The 17,588-nt window shown below is 49.5% G+C and overlaps 1 protein-coding gene across 1 annotated transcript in view; it reads left to right on the forward strand.

Moving 5' to 3' along the window:
• Positions 1-16,757, forward strand: part of Bcap31 (B cell receptor associated protein 31) — a 31,304-nt gene extending 14,547 nt beyond the window's left edge. The window contains exons 5-8 of the mRNA XM_026412782.1: positions 13,135-13,270; positions 14,139-14,262; positions 15,198-15,298; positions 16,344-16,757. Coding sequence (XP_026268567.1) covers positions 13,135-13,270; positions 14,139-14,262; positions 15,198-15,298; positions 16,344-16,382 — 400 coding nt within the window. The 3' untranslated portion in view covers positions 16,383-16,757. The remainder of the gene's footprint in view (positions 1-13,134; positions 13,271-14,138; positions 14,263-15,197; positions 15,299-16,343) is intronic.
• Positions 16,758-17,588: the final 831 nt, after the last annotated feature.

A 17,588-nucleotide genomic window follows, 5' to 3' on the forward strand; every position in this document is an offset into this window, starting at 1 on the left:
TTAAACCACATCCCTAGGCCTTTTTATATTTTGAGACAGGGCCTCCCTAAGATACTTAGGGACTTGCTAAATTGTTGAGGCTGGTTTTGAACTTGTGATTCTCTTGCTTCAGCCTCCTGAGTTGCTGGGATTATAGGCATATGCCACTGTGCCCAGTATGTGTGTGTGTGTGTGTGTGTGTGTGTGTGGTACTGGGGTTGAACTCAGGGGCACTCAAGACTACTGAGCCACATCCCCAGCCCTGTTTTGTATTTTATTTGGAGACAGGCTCTCACTGAGTTGCTTAGTGCCTTGATTTTGCTGAAGTTTGCTTTGAACTCACAATCTTCCTGCCTCGGCCTCCTGAGCCACTGGGATTATAGATGTGTGCCACTGTGCCCAGCCCGTGTGTGTTTTGATTGAAACCAGAGGCCTTCTACCACCAGCCACGTCCCTAGCTCTTGTTTTTATTCTTTGTTTTAAGAAAGTATCTAAGTTGCTGAGGCTGGCCTTGAACTTGATCTTCCTGCCTCAGCCTCCTGAGTCACTGGGATTATAGATGTGAGTCACCACACCTGGCTAGATGGGACTTTGTGAACAGAGTAGGGCATCCAGGAGAGATGGTCAAACATTGTGCCCAAGAATGGATCTCAGCCAGGGTTCAGATGCCAGGTTCTTTGCATTGGTGGATGCTTTAGTTCTGAATGGGTGTTTTCAGCTCACTTCTGGCTAGATCACATAGTGGGCTGCTCTTTTTCCTGGCCTGACTTTTGGTAGGGAGATGTCTGTCTGCACAATCTGTGTGCTAAATTTGACCTCTCTGAATGTCTTCCTTTTTAGTCTTGGTTTTAAGAATGTTAATGACCGCAGTGCCTTTCATATGTTAGATGATCAGGAGGTCATCTGGTAGTACCTATTCATTGGAGAAACATGAGACTTAAATTTTTTTTTTCTCTTTTTGTTGTGCTGAGGGTAGAACCCAGGATCTTTATTTATTTATTTTTTGTTGTTGTAGGACACAATACCTTTATTTCACTTGTTTATTTTTATGTGGTGCTGAGGATTGAACCCTGGGCCCCGCATGTGCTAGGCGAGTGCTCTACTGCTATGCCACAACCCCAGCCCAGATCCTAGGATTTTGAATATGCTAAACAAGTGCTCTACCACTAGACTACATCCCCAGTCTACATGAGGCTCTAAATAAGCAAAAATAGGAAAGTAAGTTCTTCTAAGTTGCAACTATAACTGCTCTGGATATATACCTTTGCTATGTACCTTTCCAGACCTTTGTACACATAATAGCAGCTAGTACTTTTAAAGCATTTTATTTACCAAGCATATATTGAATTTATATAATTCTGCTACAAAGAAACTCGGTATCAGAGAAGTTCAGAAACTTCTCTGAGTTCCTGGAGTTAGTTATCAGCAAAGCTGAGGTTTCAATGCTCTGACCTGAGCACCTGGATTTTTCCCTATAGAATCCACATGCTTCTTAAACACAAGATCAAGGTTTAACTGTCACATGTAGTGACTTGCATTTGCCACTGAGTTTAGCATGAATATTTTTTTCCTGGACTACTGATCTGTCTCTAGCATTCTTGTTTGCTGCCTCCCGATTCCTCATTGGTGGACATTGAGCCTGTTGCTCAATGGGTTTTTTTTCCCCCCAACATACAAAGAGTTGAAAACAACCATCAATTGTCATTTTTCCTGCACTTTGGCTAGTCCCACTTTCTTTGGGCATCCTGTCCAGTTTATTCTTTCTTTGGGTGCCACCTCACTAGGAATAGCTGGCTCAGGATTTGAACATATGCAGGCCCCAGCCTGTAGAGCAGGGTAGATGGGTCAGAAGAGGTGGGGGACAGGGCAGAGGGTTTCAGAGTGAATTTGTTTGAAACTTCTATGGGTGGTAGAGAGAAAAGTGGGTTTTCCACTAGTGATGTGGCCTGGTCAGTGTCCTGGATTAAAATTTGTAAGGATGTGTGGGATAGAATGGAACAGGAGGTCATTACGAAAGATTCTGTTGTCCTCAGTCAGGGCACTCGTAGCTAGAGGGAAGGAGGGAACAGGTCTAAGAGGCACTGGTGGCTGGGAGGTTCTTTTCTCAGCACGTTGAATGTGAAAGATCTGTCACCTTCTGGAAAGGGAATTCTCCACTGGTAGCTTCATAAGTACATGGTGAGATGAAGCCACTGAGAGGGAGCTGCCCACAGACCCAGAGATGTCAAGGGAAGGAGGCCAGCAGAACCCACTAAGAGGACATGCTGGGAAGAACAGGGAAAGAAAGGTTGAACACAGGCAGGTCAAATAGATCAATAGGAAAGGGTATGTTGAGGAATGGATGAAAGGACCAGGAGTCACAAAAGGGAAATGGAGAAGAAAGATGCAAGTTGGAGTGCCCATGGTAGGGGAGAGAACCACGTAGAGGAGAAAGCCTGGGTGGCCACTGGCTCCTAGCAGGCCAGGGTCAGGACACGTGGGGATTAGCCTGTATTCCTGTCCTTGTCACAGTTGCTGCTATTGTTGGGGGTAGGGGGGGGAGTGGGAAGTTCGGACCTCAGAACCAAGGTGTTCTGAAATTTTACCTGGCTCAGCTGCCTGTTCACATGAGGCTTGGGGAAAGTACCTTGTTACCTCTTAAGTTCTTGGGTTCCTTTTCCTGCCACAAAGTTTGAGAACCACTGCTTCAGCCCTATCCCTTGACTCAGGAACTAGGAGTGCTCTGCCCCATCTCCCTGTCCCACATTACCCCCTGGTCCTGTGGGGGTTTTTAATGGGAAATACACAACCAAAGACTTCTCATGGTCACCATCTCTTAGGGTACAGTTCAGCAGCATTACAGACCTTCTATTCCTATGCAGTGGCCTCCAGAACTCTTCTCCTGCAAAACCAAAACTTTGTATCTGGTATATAGCCTATGGTTCTTGCCTTGCCCAAGCTTCTCTTCCTCTGTACCCTCGGAACCATCGCCATAGCAGGACCACCAGTACTTTTTGTAGATCCCAATAGGACCCTCCATACTAGGCTTCCTGCTACCAGCCTTGTTCCGTCTAACCTGTCCACCGTGCCCCAGCCAAGTGACCTTCCTTCCAGTGGCCTCAAGGCTCAACACACAGATCCTTGGTGATGTGACCCTAACATTCTCTGCTTTAGAGGCTTTTTCCTGTTTGGAGCCAGCAACATGGGTGTACTTGGAGAACCTTGAGTGATACACACCTTTCTCTGAGCATTTCTGACGCATTTGCCTTGCACATGCTCTGTGAGCGCTTGCACAGCCAGTGCCATCAGTTCAGGATGCTTTGAGGTTTCCCTCTGGAGGCTACTCTGAGGCCTCCCCATGCTTGCTGGCCTGTAGAACTGTCCTCAGGTCCCAGGGTAGCTGACACATTGGGCTGTGGGAGTAGTACTTGGCACATTGGTCCCACACAGGGAACCTAGACTTTTCCCCTTTGGACTGGTTAGCTTGTGCCAAGGGCCTGGCACCCAAGAGGAGCAGCCAGAACATTGTTGACTGACTGGGTTGTCATGGGTTGATGGTAACAGCTGTAGGTGCATGTCTGATTTGAACTTGTCAGGCTGCCAGGCCAGGCAGTTTCAATTTGAAGCCCAGTCTTTCATGTCTTAGGAGTGATGACTTTGTGAAGATGTGCGCATCTGGGCCCCTCCAGGGGACCACACTGGGGGATCCCACTGGCTATAGATTCGGTCTTTTTTTGGGGGGGGGTGCTGGGGATTGAACCCAGGACCTTGTGCATGCAAGGCAAGCACTCTACCAACTGAGCTGTATCCCCAGCCCCAGGTTCTGTCTTTTTTTTTTTTTAAAGAGAGAGTGAGAGAGGGAGAGAGAGAGGAGAGAGAGAGAGAATTTTAATATTTATTTATTTATTTTTTAATTTTATCGGCGGACACAACATCTTTGTTGGTATGTGGTGCTGAGGATCGAACCCGGGCTGCACGCACGCCAGGCGAGTGCGCTACCGCTTGAGCCACATCCCCAGCCCCGGTTCTGTCTTTTATATCATTGTTCCTGTTACCTTGCTGCCTGCTTTGGTACCTTGGGAACACAGGTGCCAGGGGTCCTTTTTTGTGAGAGGATCTGATTTATTCCAATTTCTGTGCTTTCCTGTGAAACAGATCTGTTTCATAGAAATAGAACAGTACTGCCAATAGAACTTTGATGATGGAAAACTCCTAGAGCTGCAGTGTCATAGGCATTGGTGGTTCAGTGGTAGAATTCTCATCGCCACGCAGGAGGCCTGGGTTCGATTCCCAGCCAATGCAAGCTTTTCCTCTTAAACCTTGTTCCAGACTCCTAGAGCTACAAGTGTCTCCTCATGTGATTGTTTGAGCACTTGAAATGTGACTATTTGATCAAGAAACCAGACTTTTTAATCTTAGTTTCAGTTTCGCCACATGCATCTATTGACTAATGTATTGAACAGTGCAGGTCTAAACCAGTGGTTCTCAGGGGTGGTTTTGCTCCCATAAGGGACATTTGTATCTGGGGACATTTTTTGGTCATCACAATTGAAAAGGGGTCTATTGGCATCTAGTAGACAGAGAGATGTTGCTAAACAAACTAATACACAGGACAGTTCCCAGAGCAAAGAATATTCTGTCCCCAGATGTCAGTAGTGCCAAAGTTGAGAATTCCTGGGCTTAACCATCTAGTACCTGCCCTGTGACTTAGTAGACCTCCAGCATAGGCCAGGAACTGGGATTGTTCACAAGACAGAGGGGCCCAGAACGCCTCAGGAAACTCCTTAAGCCCTTGCCCCCATCAGGCAAGTAACAGGCATTTACTAAGCATTGGCTTGGCACATATTGATGTGCTGAGCCATGCCTGAGTTGTAGGACAGAATGGAACTGGACCTCGTCCTCAGTGTGGGACATGGGGTGTCAGTGCAGGGAGTATCAAAGCTATTGGCTATTCCTAAGTCTGTCTGTCTTTGGCTGCTTCCTCTCACAGGAGATGACAATCCTTCATCCTCTCACAGCTTGTCACTGGCATCTGATCCATGCGGGGCTATAGCCCCTGCCAGCTCCAGGAACTAGGGAGTGAATGTGGCTGTTGAGGGAGGGGCTCAGGCTGAGTGGTCTGAATCTGAGAAAGAATTCACCTGGGATGGAACTGGCACACTTATTTGCACGCTCCTCTCAGCAGCTCCAGCTGGAGCTATGGATCAGGTCCAAAGCTCTAGGATTGTTTGGTGGCTTATAGGCAGGTTGGGGTCAGAGCTAAACTCCTTCTGTGTGTCGGAGGCGGGGGGGGGGCTACTAGTTACTAGTGATTGAATCCAGGGCTTGTGTATGCTAGGCAAGTACTGTACCACTAAGCTACATCTCCAGCCCTTTTAATTTTAGAGAGGACAGGGTCTTGCCAAACTGCTCAGGATTACCTCAAAGTTGTGATCCTCTTGCCTCAGGCATATGCCATGGCACTGGGCTTAAATCTCTTCTTCTTAACTGTGAGGCTGAAGAGTTCCCCTGTGGGGGCCTGGGTTATTTGTTGGAAGGCAGTGGAGCCTTTTTAATCCACAGGATGTAGTTCACTCAGACCCTTGAGTGAGCTGCTCTGCTTTCCTTTGGGTCAGTCCTGCTCATCAATAGCATTTTGTCCATGCAGATAATTAGCACTCCTATGATTACCAGGGCTTGTGCTCAGTGGTGAGAGGAGGTAGAGCTGCCATGTAAGCTGGCACAGCATGTGCCAGCCACGAGGGTAGAAGGCCAATATTCATTCTGGCCTTTGCTGCTGATGTGCCTTGGCCATGGGGTGCTTCCTGTTTGCCCAGGGACCATAGTGGCCCCTGGTGGCTCTGTTACGCAGGTTGACATGATGAGAGTAGAGCTTAAAATCATATCTGGGTTTGAATTCTGGTTGTTACTGGTTAGCTGTATGATTTCAGGCCAGTTACTTCCCCTCCCTGAGCCTTTTTCCTAAACCCTAAAGCAGAGATGAGGATATAGGTGATTCATGTTAACATTCTCAGCTATGCCTGCAGGTAGGAGGTGTTTGATGCCTGATAGCTGTTATCATCAGTCTCATTCCTGCTGGTGATGGAGTTTGGTGGGATATTTTTCCTTATGATTGGTAGATTGGCAGGTCCAGAGAGAGTTAAAGAGAAAGTTCATTCTTTTTTTTTAATATTTTTTATTTGTAGTTGGACACTATACCTTTATTTTATTTATTTTTATGTAGTGCTGAGGATTGAACCCAGGGCCTCACACATGCTAGGCGAATGCTCTACCACTGAGCCACAACCCGAGCCCGAGAAAGTTCATTCTTGACCTTTGGTAGGAGGCAGAGTCCAGCAGAACCATTAAGACAGGTACTGTAGCCAAAGCAAGGGCTAATGTTGTTCTGCCTACTCAAAGAGCAGAGGTTTAGGGAAAGGACCTCCTTGCAGTAGAAGTTGAAGATGAACCAGTCTACGTATCTTCAGGGAGCTCCAGACATCTAGATGGGTAATGTCCTGGTCACATTAGAACCACGCAGGGTGAGCTCCACTTTATTGACTTGGGAAAGCAGGTATGTATATAATCAGAATAGTAAGCACAGGTCCACTTTTAGCACTGGGCATCTCACATCTCCCAAATGATTCCCCACTCTGGATTATTTTGAAGCAAATCCCAGACAATATGTTGCTGACACCTTATGTACAAGATGTTTGTAATAGTTTTTTTACATAAAGTCTTTAGTGTCTATCCACATTCCCTTGATTGTCTTTACAATTTGGGTATCTAAATCCATATCTAGATAAGGTAACTAGGAATTAAAAAAAATACAGGTGCTGGGCCCACCCTAAGATGGTGATTAAATTGGTGACTTCTGCCTTGCAGCCAGAACTGAGGGCCACTGCTATTGAAGGCCAGCAGAGGAATTTTTATAACTTAAGTTCCACTTGATGTTCTCTCTCTCTCTCCCTTTGTCCATCTGTCCCTCCCTCCATCAGTCCATCCACTGGTTGTCACCTTTTCTTAACCCACTAACTTCTAAGTTTTCAATTTTGTGAACATATTTAGTATTCAAATATTTTAAGTTAGCGTAAGTGGTGTATTTCTTGCTCAGTTTAAGTTTTTATAGGTGTTCCACATCTGGAATGATGGGACAAAATGGGTTAAGAGTACAAACACTGGAATAGCATTTCCCTATATAATATGGAAGAGCCTTTTTGAGAACCCCTTGATTCCTAGTGCCTCCCCTCAAGTCAAAATCATCTAACTGTGCTGTGTCCTTTGGTGCTGGGTCTTGGGGATTCTTACAAAGAGATTCCCTATGAGTGGCCTGCAAGGGACTGCTTGACAAGCATCCAACTGAACAACCACCACCTGCTTTCAAAATAATAAATACTGTTTAGTCTCTTAAATTTAGGCCAAAGTAGTCTTTCTCTCACACACTCTTAAAAGCAAATGGTGGGAATGGGGTGGTGGCTCAGTGGTAGAGTGCTTGCCTAGTGTGTGTGAGGCACTGGATTTAATTCTCAGCATTACATAAAAATAAGTAAAATAAAGGTCCATCTGCAACTAAAAACAATTTTTTTAAAGGGTGGAACCAGGTACCATGGCACATGCCTATAATCCCAGTGTTGGAAGGCTAAGGCAGGAGGATCATGAGTTAAAAACCAGCTTTAGCAAAAAGCAAGGTGCTAAGCAACTCAGTGAGACCCTGTCTCTAAATAAAATACAGAATAGGGCTGGGGAAGTGGCTCAGTGGTTGAGATCCCAAGTTCAATCCCCAGTATTCCCTCCCACCAAAAAATTGTGAATGAACTCCTTTGGGGCAGGATGCTGAACAAGCAGGGGCCCTTCTCTGTTTGAAGGTCCTTGGAAATTTATTTTCCTAGGAGATCCCCTTTGAGTACCTCTGTGGTCTGGTCACACAAGCAGGGTGTGTGGGGGGAGGACAAGACTCAAGGTTCCTTTCAGCAGTGTCTGTAGACACATGTGTGGTTCACTGCTCCTCATTGGCAGGAAACTTGAGCTTCGTATGTCCCTTGTGTACAGAGCATTTCAACAAGAGTACCATACAGTCGAGCTCATACTTGTCCACTGTGCTGGTTCTCCCTGGGCTCTGAGCACCATCTTCAACCTACTGGAGGCCCTTAGCTGTGACAGGCACCAGTGCCAGGCACATCTGGGGGGTGACAACTTCGTGACTCACACCATCATGGAGATTACTTCTCCAGAAACAAGGCAGGCCACCAGCATCTTTTAGTTTGAGTGAACTAATTACAGAATGTCTTTATCAAAGTTGTCTGGCATTCTGCCTCCTCCCATGTCACCCCAAAGTCCTCAACTGGTTTCAAGAAAGAAGCATGAGAAAACCTCTGAAGTAGCTCATTCACATCATTTGTTCTCTTTACCTTTTTTTTTTTTTTTTTTTGATAATGGGGATTTAACTTTAACTACTGAGCCACATCCTCAGCCTGTTTTTAATTTTGAGACATGGCCTCACTAAGTAGCTGAGGCCAGAAGGGTCTTGGCAGCGCTTTGGGGTGACCTTCCTTGGATCTTTCCTAGGGAAATTCTGTTTCTTTTTTTGGTACTGGTGAATTGAACCCACGGATGCTCTACCTCTGAGCTACACCCGCCCCCAGCCCTTTTATTTACTTTTTATTTTGAGACAGTCTCATGAAGTTTCTCATGCTGGCCTCAAACTTGCCATCCTCCTGCCTCGGCCTCCCAAGTAGCTGGGATTGCAAAACTTTCCTAGTCTTAATTGACCCTCCTGTTCGAAGCTTCCTTAGTTTCAAGACTGCAGGCTCTTGAGAGAGAGAGAGTCCTGGAGCAGCAGAAGCCCTGGTATTATCACTACTGCACCGAAGCCTTTCCTGGGCGTCACCTGGTTTTGGTTCCTTGCCAGGGAGGCTGCCTCATTTTTTTCTTATAACAGCTAAGGTATGTTTCACCCAATGTCTTCTGGCCACACTGCCAGGCTCTAATGGGCTATGACAGCGTGGAGTCAGCAGGTGGCGCTGTGACACCGGGGCCACACTTGTGGGGAGCAGAGCAGAGCTTGTGTGCATAACCTATGCCTGCAGGGGTGTTGTCTCACCTGACACCCCTGGGGCCTCACTGAAGGACCTTTCATGAAGGCTTGCTCCTTTCCCACTTCCTGTTAAGCCCCTATCTTCCTCCTCCTGTTTGTTCACAGGGGAGACAGGATTGGTGAAAAGTGCCTATGAGCCATGTCTCTCCCCACTTGATATGCTTGGCCCTGTTTCTCTAGAGTCCAGAGAGAGATTGTATTTCTCCTGCCTTCTCTTGTTTACTCAACCTTTTATAAAAGCATGATAGCCCTGCTCAGCATCCAAGAACATTTTACCAAGAAAGCCAAGCCGAGTTCAGGTATTTGGGGTTGACATTTGTTTGCCAAGGACACATCTGGATTCGATTAAGTTCACTGGCTTTTCCTACTGTCATTAGATGCAGTTAATCTGGATCCTGGGTTGTTTTGTTGGTGACTACTGTATTCCTTTAGGAAATTTCTTTAGCTCTCAGGTTCTCATCTATTCTCCTTAAATGAATAGCGAAGAACAGCTATCTGGGTGACAGCTCTCAGGAGATAAAGTAGAGAGCTGGAAGAGAACGTGGCAGGAGAGAGAGGCAGTATGGTGGTCAGCAGGCTGGTGTGTCTTGGGGCCTTTGAAGCCTGGAAATTCTGAAGGTTACCCCTGCTCACTGTGCTGTACTTAGTCCCGGGGCCCTGGCAAATCTCATAGAGAACAGTGTGGAGGAGTGCCAGGGTGAGGATGTGGGAGGTGGAGGGTCATTGAGGGAACTGTTGAGTGGGATCTGGATGAATGACCCAGTGGGTGAAGGAGCAGCAAAATGTTCTAGAAGGCCGACTCCCAAGCTGGCAAATGCTGATGAGCCCGCTGGGAAGGGCCTGACATGCCTTGCTGAGTCCTCAAGGGAACAGACTGGGGACAGAAGCCAGAGCTCAGGTCTGCCCCAGCTCATGGCAAATTGCTTGTCTTATGTGCTTTCTCTGCTGCCACCGAGGCTCCAAGCCTGATTTGCTCACCAACAGGGTCTGAGCTGATACTTTCCCACTACTGTCTCTTCTGTTGTGGGACAGATTGGTGAGCACTCTCTGTGCCTTCCTTAGTGCCAGGCCTGTAGGTGGACATGGGTGTAGCAAGGTGAAAGGGCAGGCTTAGGCCTGATGAGCAGCCTCAAACATGTCCCCTCACTCATCAGGGAGTGTTTCCTATTACAGGAGTGAGTTAGGGTCACCTGGAAGGCCCCTTTTCATTGTGCCAGCTACAGGAGCATAAAGATGAAAGGAACAGTGCTGGCTCGAAGGTGTTCATAGCCTGGTAAGGCAGCCACATGAAGTGAGAAGGATGCAGAAGATTGAGAAAGAACCATTCAGCCCTGTGGATAAGTAGGGGGCCACTGGGAACACCTAAAGGGCAGGCAGTGGGCTGAGAAAAGCCTTCTCTAGTTGAGCTGGGTAGGAGACACTGCAGCCTGGAGGACTCACATGCAGAACCAGATGTGTTCTGGGGGTGGTGAAGGCTCCATATTACTCAAGCAATGGCTTGACAGGAGGAGTAGTAGGTGATCTGGGGTAGATGGGAATGCTGGACTGCTGTTGATAGGGAGATAGTACTGGTGGTAGGGATGACTGGTAGGTGACCTAAGAGTTGACAGGGAAGGCCCTGGATGGTGGCCTGGGCTGAGGAGCAAGGAGGGTGGATCCTAAGATGGCTTATGTGTCCACCACCATGGCATGGATTCATGAAATGATTGGCTCAGATTAGGTAAGGAAAGGATTGTTTTGGAAAGACTGAGTTTGGAGGTCTCTAGGGACATCCAAGAGCTGATGTTTAATGGGCAGCTGAATATGAGTCTGAGTGGTATATAAAACCTTTCAGGTATAAGATTGGTCAGAAGGAAGTTCGAGGTACAGAGCAGACCCCCAAGGAGCAGAGTACTGGGTGGTAGGAGAGGAGCTATGGAAATTGGGGGGACATCATGAGGGTGACTTGTCAGCAGTGCTATATGCTGCAGAATGTGAGTGCTGTGAGGTCTTCAGGGTGGTCACAGGATCTGGCAGTTAGGGGAACACTGGCCCTGCTGGTAGCCTTGACTGGAGTGGGGACTGGTGGGAGAGAGGGAGGAGATGGGCTTGAGCTTGATAACTGCAGGAAGGAGATTGAGGGGTAGATTCCCAGGGGGAAGACAGATCACAGCAGGGAGAATTATCCAGAATCACAGTTGAATCAATGGATATTATGGAAGAGAACTATCCTGGCTGGAGTGGACAATGGGGGTATCTGCCCTGAGGTGAACCAGGGTGCTCAGCATGTGGGGAGCGTCTGTGATAGTCTCCCAGAGGAAAGGGAACCAGGGCCTGTGGTGGGAACATTCACTGTTTACTGCTGCAAGCCGAAGGCCTTGTTGGGGCTCAGTAGAGCTGGGATTATGAGTGAATACTGCACAGGTCTTGTGCTGGATTCTGTGGGTGCTGTAGCCCAACCAGGAAACTTTCTCAATAGCTAGAGAAGGCCTGAGACAGCACAGAGAAGAGCCTGGGCCCCTGCTGCACTGCCACTGTCATCTCAGTCTGCTGGCTTCCCTGGGTAACTGAGGCAACAGCCATGGGCATTCCCAGTGGCCACCTGCACTGCCTGAGTGGGGGTTGGAGAGGTAACCCGTAGTCCTGCCTGCCTGTCTATGCTGGGTCCCCACAGGCTCCATCTCTACCACCAGGTGGCACACATGCCCCCTCCCCCCATTTCTAGCTGGGAGGAGGGGCCTCTTCCTCATTAGCACAGGGACCTGCTCAGGAGCCAGGGAGGTCTGTGCTGGGGGTTGGGGCTAGTCACACTTGCCTTTCTTTCTGGCCTCTCCATGACTTCTGGCCATGCTGCTGTGAGTCAGATGCGTGGCTTCTCCCTGGCTCCCGGGGCACTCTGTAGCTCCCTCCACCTTCAGGGCTCCAACCCAGTGGGGGGCAGGCTGGTGGGCAGCTGGGGGCTGAGGCAGGGAAACCTGAGCCCTAGGCCACGAGGTCCAGATGCTAATTTTAGAGAGCACATGTCACTGGAAACTCTCCTCTCCTGCCAGGAATCAATGGCCTGGCTCTCCCTGTGCTGCCAGGGGCCCCTGGGAGCCTCTCCCCAAACCAGGAACCATGGGCCTCTCCATCCCATTTGTGCATTCCTGAAAGGGGCTCTGCCAGGGCCCTGGAGAACCCTGGGTCAGGCCAGAGAGAGAGCTCACCTCTGCTTTCCTGTTTTTGCCCACCTGTGCTGCAGGTGGGGATTGACAGAGCATGCCAAGACCTGGCAGGGCCAGAGAGGACAGTGTAGGAGCAGACTGCTGAGGTTTTGAGCAAGAGCGTTTCGTTGGAGTGCCCTGAGGGAAGCAACTTTTCTTCCTTTTTCCCTGGGCCTCTACGCGCCTTGCCTGTGTCTGGACTTGGCCCCTTTGCATGACATGGGGAAAGCACCCCTGCCCCCATCTTTTTTCTTCCTTTCCCTGCCAGCCCATTCCTACTACTTGGAAAGGGGTCTGCCACCAGTTGCCACCTGTTTTCCTCTCTGCTTTAGATAGGCAGTGGGCACCTGTGCCCATCTTTTATGTAACAGATGCCTGGATGGTGGGTTTGCAAAAGGGGTTGAGGGGAGAAAAGTCCTTTCTGCCTCATGTCAGGACCCAAGAGTAAAGAAAGTATGGTGGTTTCGATTGCAGGCTTTGGAGTAACACAGATGTAAGCTGAAATTCCAGCCATGTCCATTTTTCACTCTTGACCCTGTGCACATTACTCTGCTGTACCTCAGTTTCCTCTTCTGTAAAGTAGGAGCAGTCGTAGTAACTACCTTATAAGGTAGATAGAGGATTGGGTGTGGTGTGTTGGCTGTTGTTCTTTTACAGAGGCAAGCCTGGCCTTGTGGGGAAGAGAACTGTGCTGAGGCTTGTCTAGCATGTCCAAGCCCTGACCTGGGACCTTGTGCTGTAGATAGGCTGTGCCCTGGATGTCCCCAGGCTCCTACTTTGAACCTCTCTGAGACACCTCTAAGAGGCCAGCCAGGTCCAGCCCGGAAGCAGGCTGGGGCGGCGGGCAGCCAAGAGGAATTCTTGCCAGCCAATTTGCTCTCTTATTTTTTCTCACTTCTCCCTTTTTGTAAACAATTGCAGCCTGCTTAGGCGCTTGGTGACACTCATCTCCCAGCAGGCCACACTGCTGGCCTCTAATGAAGCCTTTAAAAAACAGGCAGAGAGTGCAAGTGAGGCAGCAAAGAAGTATATGGAAGAAAATGACCAGCTCAAGAAGGTGAGTCCTGCCTTTGCCACCCACTGTGGGATGCCTGGGGTCATGGCCACATTCCCACTGTTAGTAGGCTGGGAATTCTGTGAGACTGCTGCTACCTGAGAAGCTGAAGAGTTGGGCAGACGCGCAAAGGAGAAGTTGTCAGTGGGGAGGGTGTGCCTGCTAGAAGGACCCGGGGTGACTCTGACATCCTCCTCTAGCTCCCAGGGATGAGGTAGAGAATGGGGCATTGCTGCCACTGTCTCCTTTCCATTCTCCAGAAGATGGCTATCAGCCATGACCCTTCAGGAACTCAGGGGCCAGTAACATTCTTCAGTGCTAGGAAAGAGGCAGGGACAGGGTTGTTGGCCAAGTCCTCGAAGGCTTGTTAGGAGGTGAGGTGTGAGCCAAGCTCAGGAGTCACCAGTGGGATGCAGCTGGATGGGCAGGGGTGAATTTGGGGTCATTGGCTATAGTGAGCTGCTAGAGCCTGGAGAAAGGAAGGGATGATAAGTGGTTAGTTGGGGGTGACTAGCAGAGATTTCCAGATGACAGCAAGTTGAGACATTGGAGGGACCAGTTAACCCCGTGAAGCTGCTGAGTCTTGCTGGTGAGGAAGGAAGCGGGGCCAGGGGCCAGGGCAGGCAGGGCATGTGGCCTGTGAGCCTGTAGCAGGTGGCTCCACTGACCCTTCTCTGTTCCTCGGCAGCCAGCCACACCCTGGCCTTTGCCTGGAAGCTGGGAGCAAGTGGTGGCCCAGTTCTGTGTTGACATTTCTGAAGGGACAAGTGCCCAGGGCAGCTTGAGGAACTGTGGCTTGGTGGGGAGGATCGAGCTGGAACCTCACCCTCCCTTCCTCCCAAGTAACCTGGGCCCTCCATACTTTTTCCAGGGAGCTGCTATGGATGTAGGCAAGTTGGATCTTGAGGATGCTGAGGCAAAGCTAAAGGAAGAAAACAAGAACCTGAAGGCTGACCTGAAGAAGCTAAAGGATGAGTTGGCCAGCACCAAGCAAAGTGAGGGTTGTCTTCTGAGTTCTCTACCCCTTAGAGGCCTGGAAGCTGTGTTGTTCGCTGCTGCCTGTTTTATACCAAAGTATTCATAACAAACCTCACATGCAACCTCAAGATCTGGGTGGAAACACACATAGCACCCTTATGTCTGCCAAACCAAATGCAGCCGAGCTTGGCCCCCAGCTAGGTGGGGCTCAGTGATTTGAGCTGGCCCTGGAGAAGCTCTGGCAGCTGCCCCACATGCCATAGCAGTATCTGCTGGGGGTTTTCCCATCAAGAAAGGCAGGCAGGGGGAACCCAAAGTTGTTTTGGAGCTGAGAACGAAAGGAATGTCAAGGAATGGACAGGAATTCATGGTGGTTTTTTTTTTTTTTTTTTTTAACTAAACTGGCTTTTTTTCTTTATTCTTTTTAGATATGCTTGACGGTAGAGTGTATTTTGATGTATTATGCATACATAGAGTATAACTGATTCTAATTTAGATCTCATTCTTGTGGTTGTACATGATTTAGACTAAGTCAGCTCTTAACTGGCATGTCCCCCTTCATACCCTCCAACTCAGTCCAGAGTGCCTGTACTTCACATGCTTTTGGCTGTGTCTTCATGCTGAGGTGTCATCATCATTAGGGGTTCTTTCTTTGAGTCTAGGATTTTTCTCACTCTCAGGTGTCCCTGAAGGTCACCCCTGCTGAGAGGCTCTGGGGTTCTCTTCTTTAAAAGAACCAAGGAGTTTCTTTGTATTTTTTTTCCCTTCATCTAGCTGTTTTCTTCATCTATGCTCTGGGGGCTGTAAAGGCAGAAAGAGGGGTTTTATTTAGAAACAGAAGTAATTGCCCAAGAGACTGTCGGCAGTGTCCTCTGTCTTCAGCAAGTAGGTTTTTCCTCCCTGGTCCCAGTCCTTAATTTCTTTCTGTCTTCCTCATTTCTATCATTTTCAGAACTAGAGAAAGCTGAAAATGAGGCTCTGGCCATGCGCAAACAGTCTGAGGGCCTTACCAAGGAGTATGACCGCCTGCTGGAGGAGCATGCCAAGCTGCAGGTCAGTGTCTGTGCCTATGCCTGCCAGATATGGGTTAGAGTTAGGGCCTTGTAGCAGAGTCCCTCTATGTATGGAGGAGTCTGTTGCCTCTGCCCAAAAAGTCCTGCTAGGAGTCTAGGGGACCAGCCAGTGGTATGCTTCCTCTTCCTGCTTCCTTTACTGCTAAGTCTGGGCCCAGAGCAGACCCAGCAGCTAGAACCCTTCATGGTGGGGTGTGGCCTGGCAGTGAATGGTGGACCTCTGTGGTAGGTTGGCTCTCTGCTGTGGGCCTTCCTCTTGAGCCCAACCTCAGGGCTCTCAAGAGGGGCTACTCCTTACCTTTCAGACCACCGCAGCCCATGATATGGGGCCCCATCCAGAATAGCTAATGCAGGTCAAACCGTGGGACCTGCTGCTGGCTACCTTTCCCTTGAGGTTGGGGAGAAAGTCTCGAAGGCCACTAATTAGGTACTAGTTGCTGCCATTGCCTGCCACTGCAGGCCTGGGCTAAGTCCTCAGGCTAGCTTGGGATCTTAGATGGTTTGGAAGTTGGACTATAGGGCCAGGTAAACACCCTAGTGTTCAAACAGCTTGCCTTGGTGCTTGGCAGTCCAAGCTTAGGCACCACAGTGGGCAAGGAAAGGGGGCTCAGCTCCATAGTGGGGATCCATACCCTCAGTGTAGGACAGGCTCTCTGGGAAGGACTTGGGTTTTGAGAGGATCTATGGAAGGTATGCAGAATTGGGAACAGCCTGAATCAGGACCTGAAACAAACAGCTTGCTGTTTGAGAGAGAGGAGATCCTGGTTCTGATCCAGCTGCTGTAAAAACCATAATGGAGGCCTCCAGCTGCTCTCCCAGCTGGAGAACCTCAGTAGTCCTGGCAGTCCTCCACCCTGGCAAGCCTTTGGGTGCTGTCAAGGGTGGGGCACCTTGCTTGCCTGGATACCTGTCATTTATGGGAGAAGGGAACCAGGCTGAGCCTCTGGGCATATGTAGGGCTAGAGGCTGAAGGGGAGGAATGGGCACTGCCAACCTACTGCTTTGGGGTTTCTGTTTCTTTTCAGGCCTCAGTAGATGGTCCCACGGATAAGAAGGAGGAGTGAGGGCCTGCCTCCTTCTCTGCCTGCAGCTGGCTTCCACCTGGCCTGTGTGCTGCTTCCTGGGAGCCCAGCCTCTCCTCTGGTACTTCGGTTCTCTCCCTCTGCTTGCCTCATTGCCTTCCACAACCAATAGCTCATTTAGGCCCCTTTCACCTTGCCAGCATACCACAGGGGCCTTGATTGTCGCTCATTCAAGATTGAGTTTCGTGTTGTCCTGCCCTGCTGGGCTGTTTCCACTCTTAGGAGTGTAGAGGGCACTTGTGTCTAGCCCAAGTTGAGCCCCTTTTGTTTTGCTATGTTTGTGTGCTCTGTAGTCCTGTAGGAGTTCTGTGAAGCAGGCCATCTAGTTCTCCTGAGGCAATAAAGGTTATTATCATGTGTGTGTGGTACTTGTGTGTAACTGGGGCTGCCGGGAGGACTGCTACCTCCCCTTGCTACTCCAGAGCTGCCAGGAAGGCATGTTATAGTCTCTGTACAGCACCCTTCATTTCCTTCAGTTGCTTCCAGCCCCAAAGGTCAGGCTCACACTTGCCCTTAAAGGTCCTGCCCTCTCTGCCCTTCCCCCTTCTCCCCCAGGCCTAGACAGGCCTCACTTTATGGCTCTTGGGGAGTGTCTGTCCTGCCAGTCTCCCTGGGGGTTGGCAGCCATCCTAGGAGCTTGGGACGCTCAGTAAACCGGCAGGACTTCCTGATGGCAAACTTGCCTGCCTTCTCTGGGTTCCTGTTCATCACAGTTGGGACAGATACAACGTGGCAGAATGCCACCAGTCACTCCCTGCCCTACCCCCTCCTGAAGGTTTGCAGCATGACCTCTGACTAATGCAGACTGGGAGAGGAGACTTGTCCTTGGTAGTGACCTAGAGCTGGCCCAGGGCAGAGTGAGGCAGTAGAGATGGGCTGTGAATGGGTTGGGGCCTCTGTGCTAACCCCAGCCTTGAGGACACGCTGGGCACAGGCTTGACACTGTGCATTGGCTTGCTGGTGGTTCCCCCATGGCTTTCCCAGAGCAGACCCTAGTGCAGGGTCAGCCTGCAGCTGAACTTCTCTCCAGGAGGGCACAAGAAAGAGCCTATGTCCAATGAGGTGCTTGTCCTCTGTCCCCAACCTCCCTCCTTTGCAGGGTGCCTGCCATGCCTGATATCTGTGAGGATTGGGTGGAGGGGTCGATGTGCAGGTTGGAGGTATGTGTCTTGGAATCAGGGTGATCCC

Source organism: Urocitellus parryii, chromosome X, assembly GCF_045843805.1.
Source record: "Urocitellus parryii isolate mUroPar1 chromosome X, mUroPar1.hap1, whole genome shotgun sequence".
Classification (NCBI taxonomy): domain Eukaryota; kingdom Metazoa; phylum Chordata; class Mammalia; order Rodentia; family Sciuridae; genus Urocitellus; species Urocitellus parryii.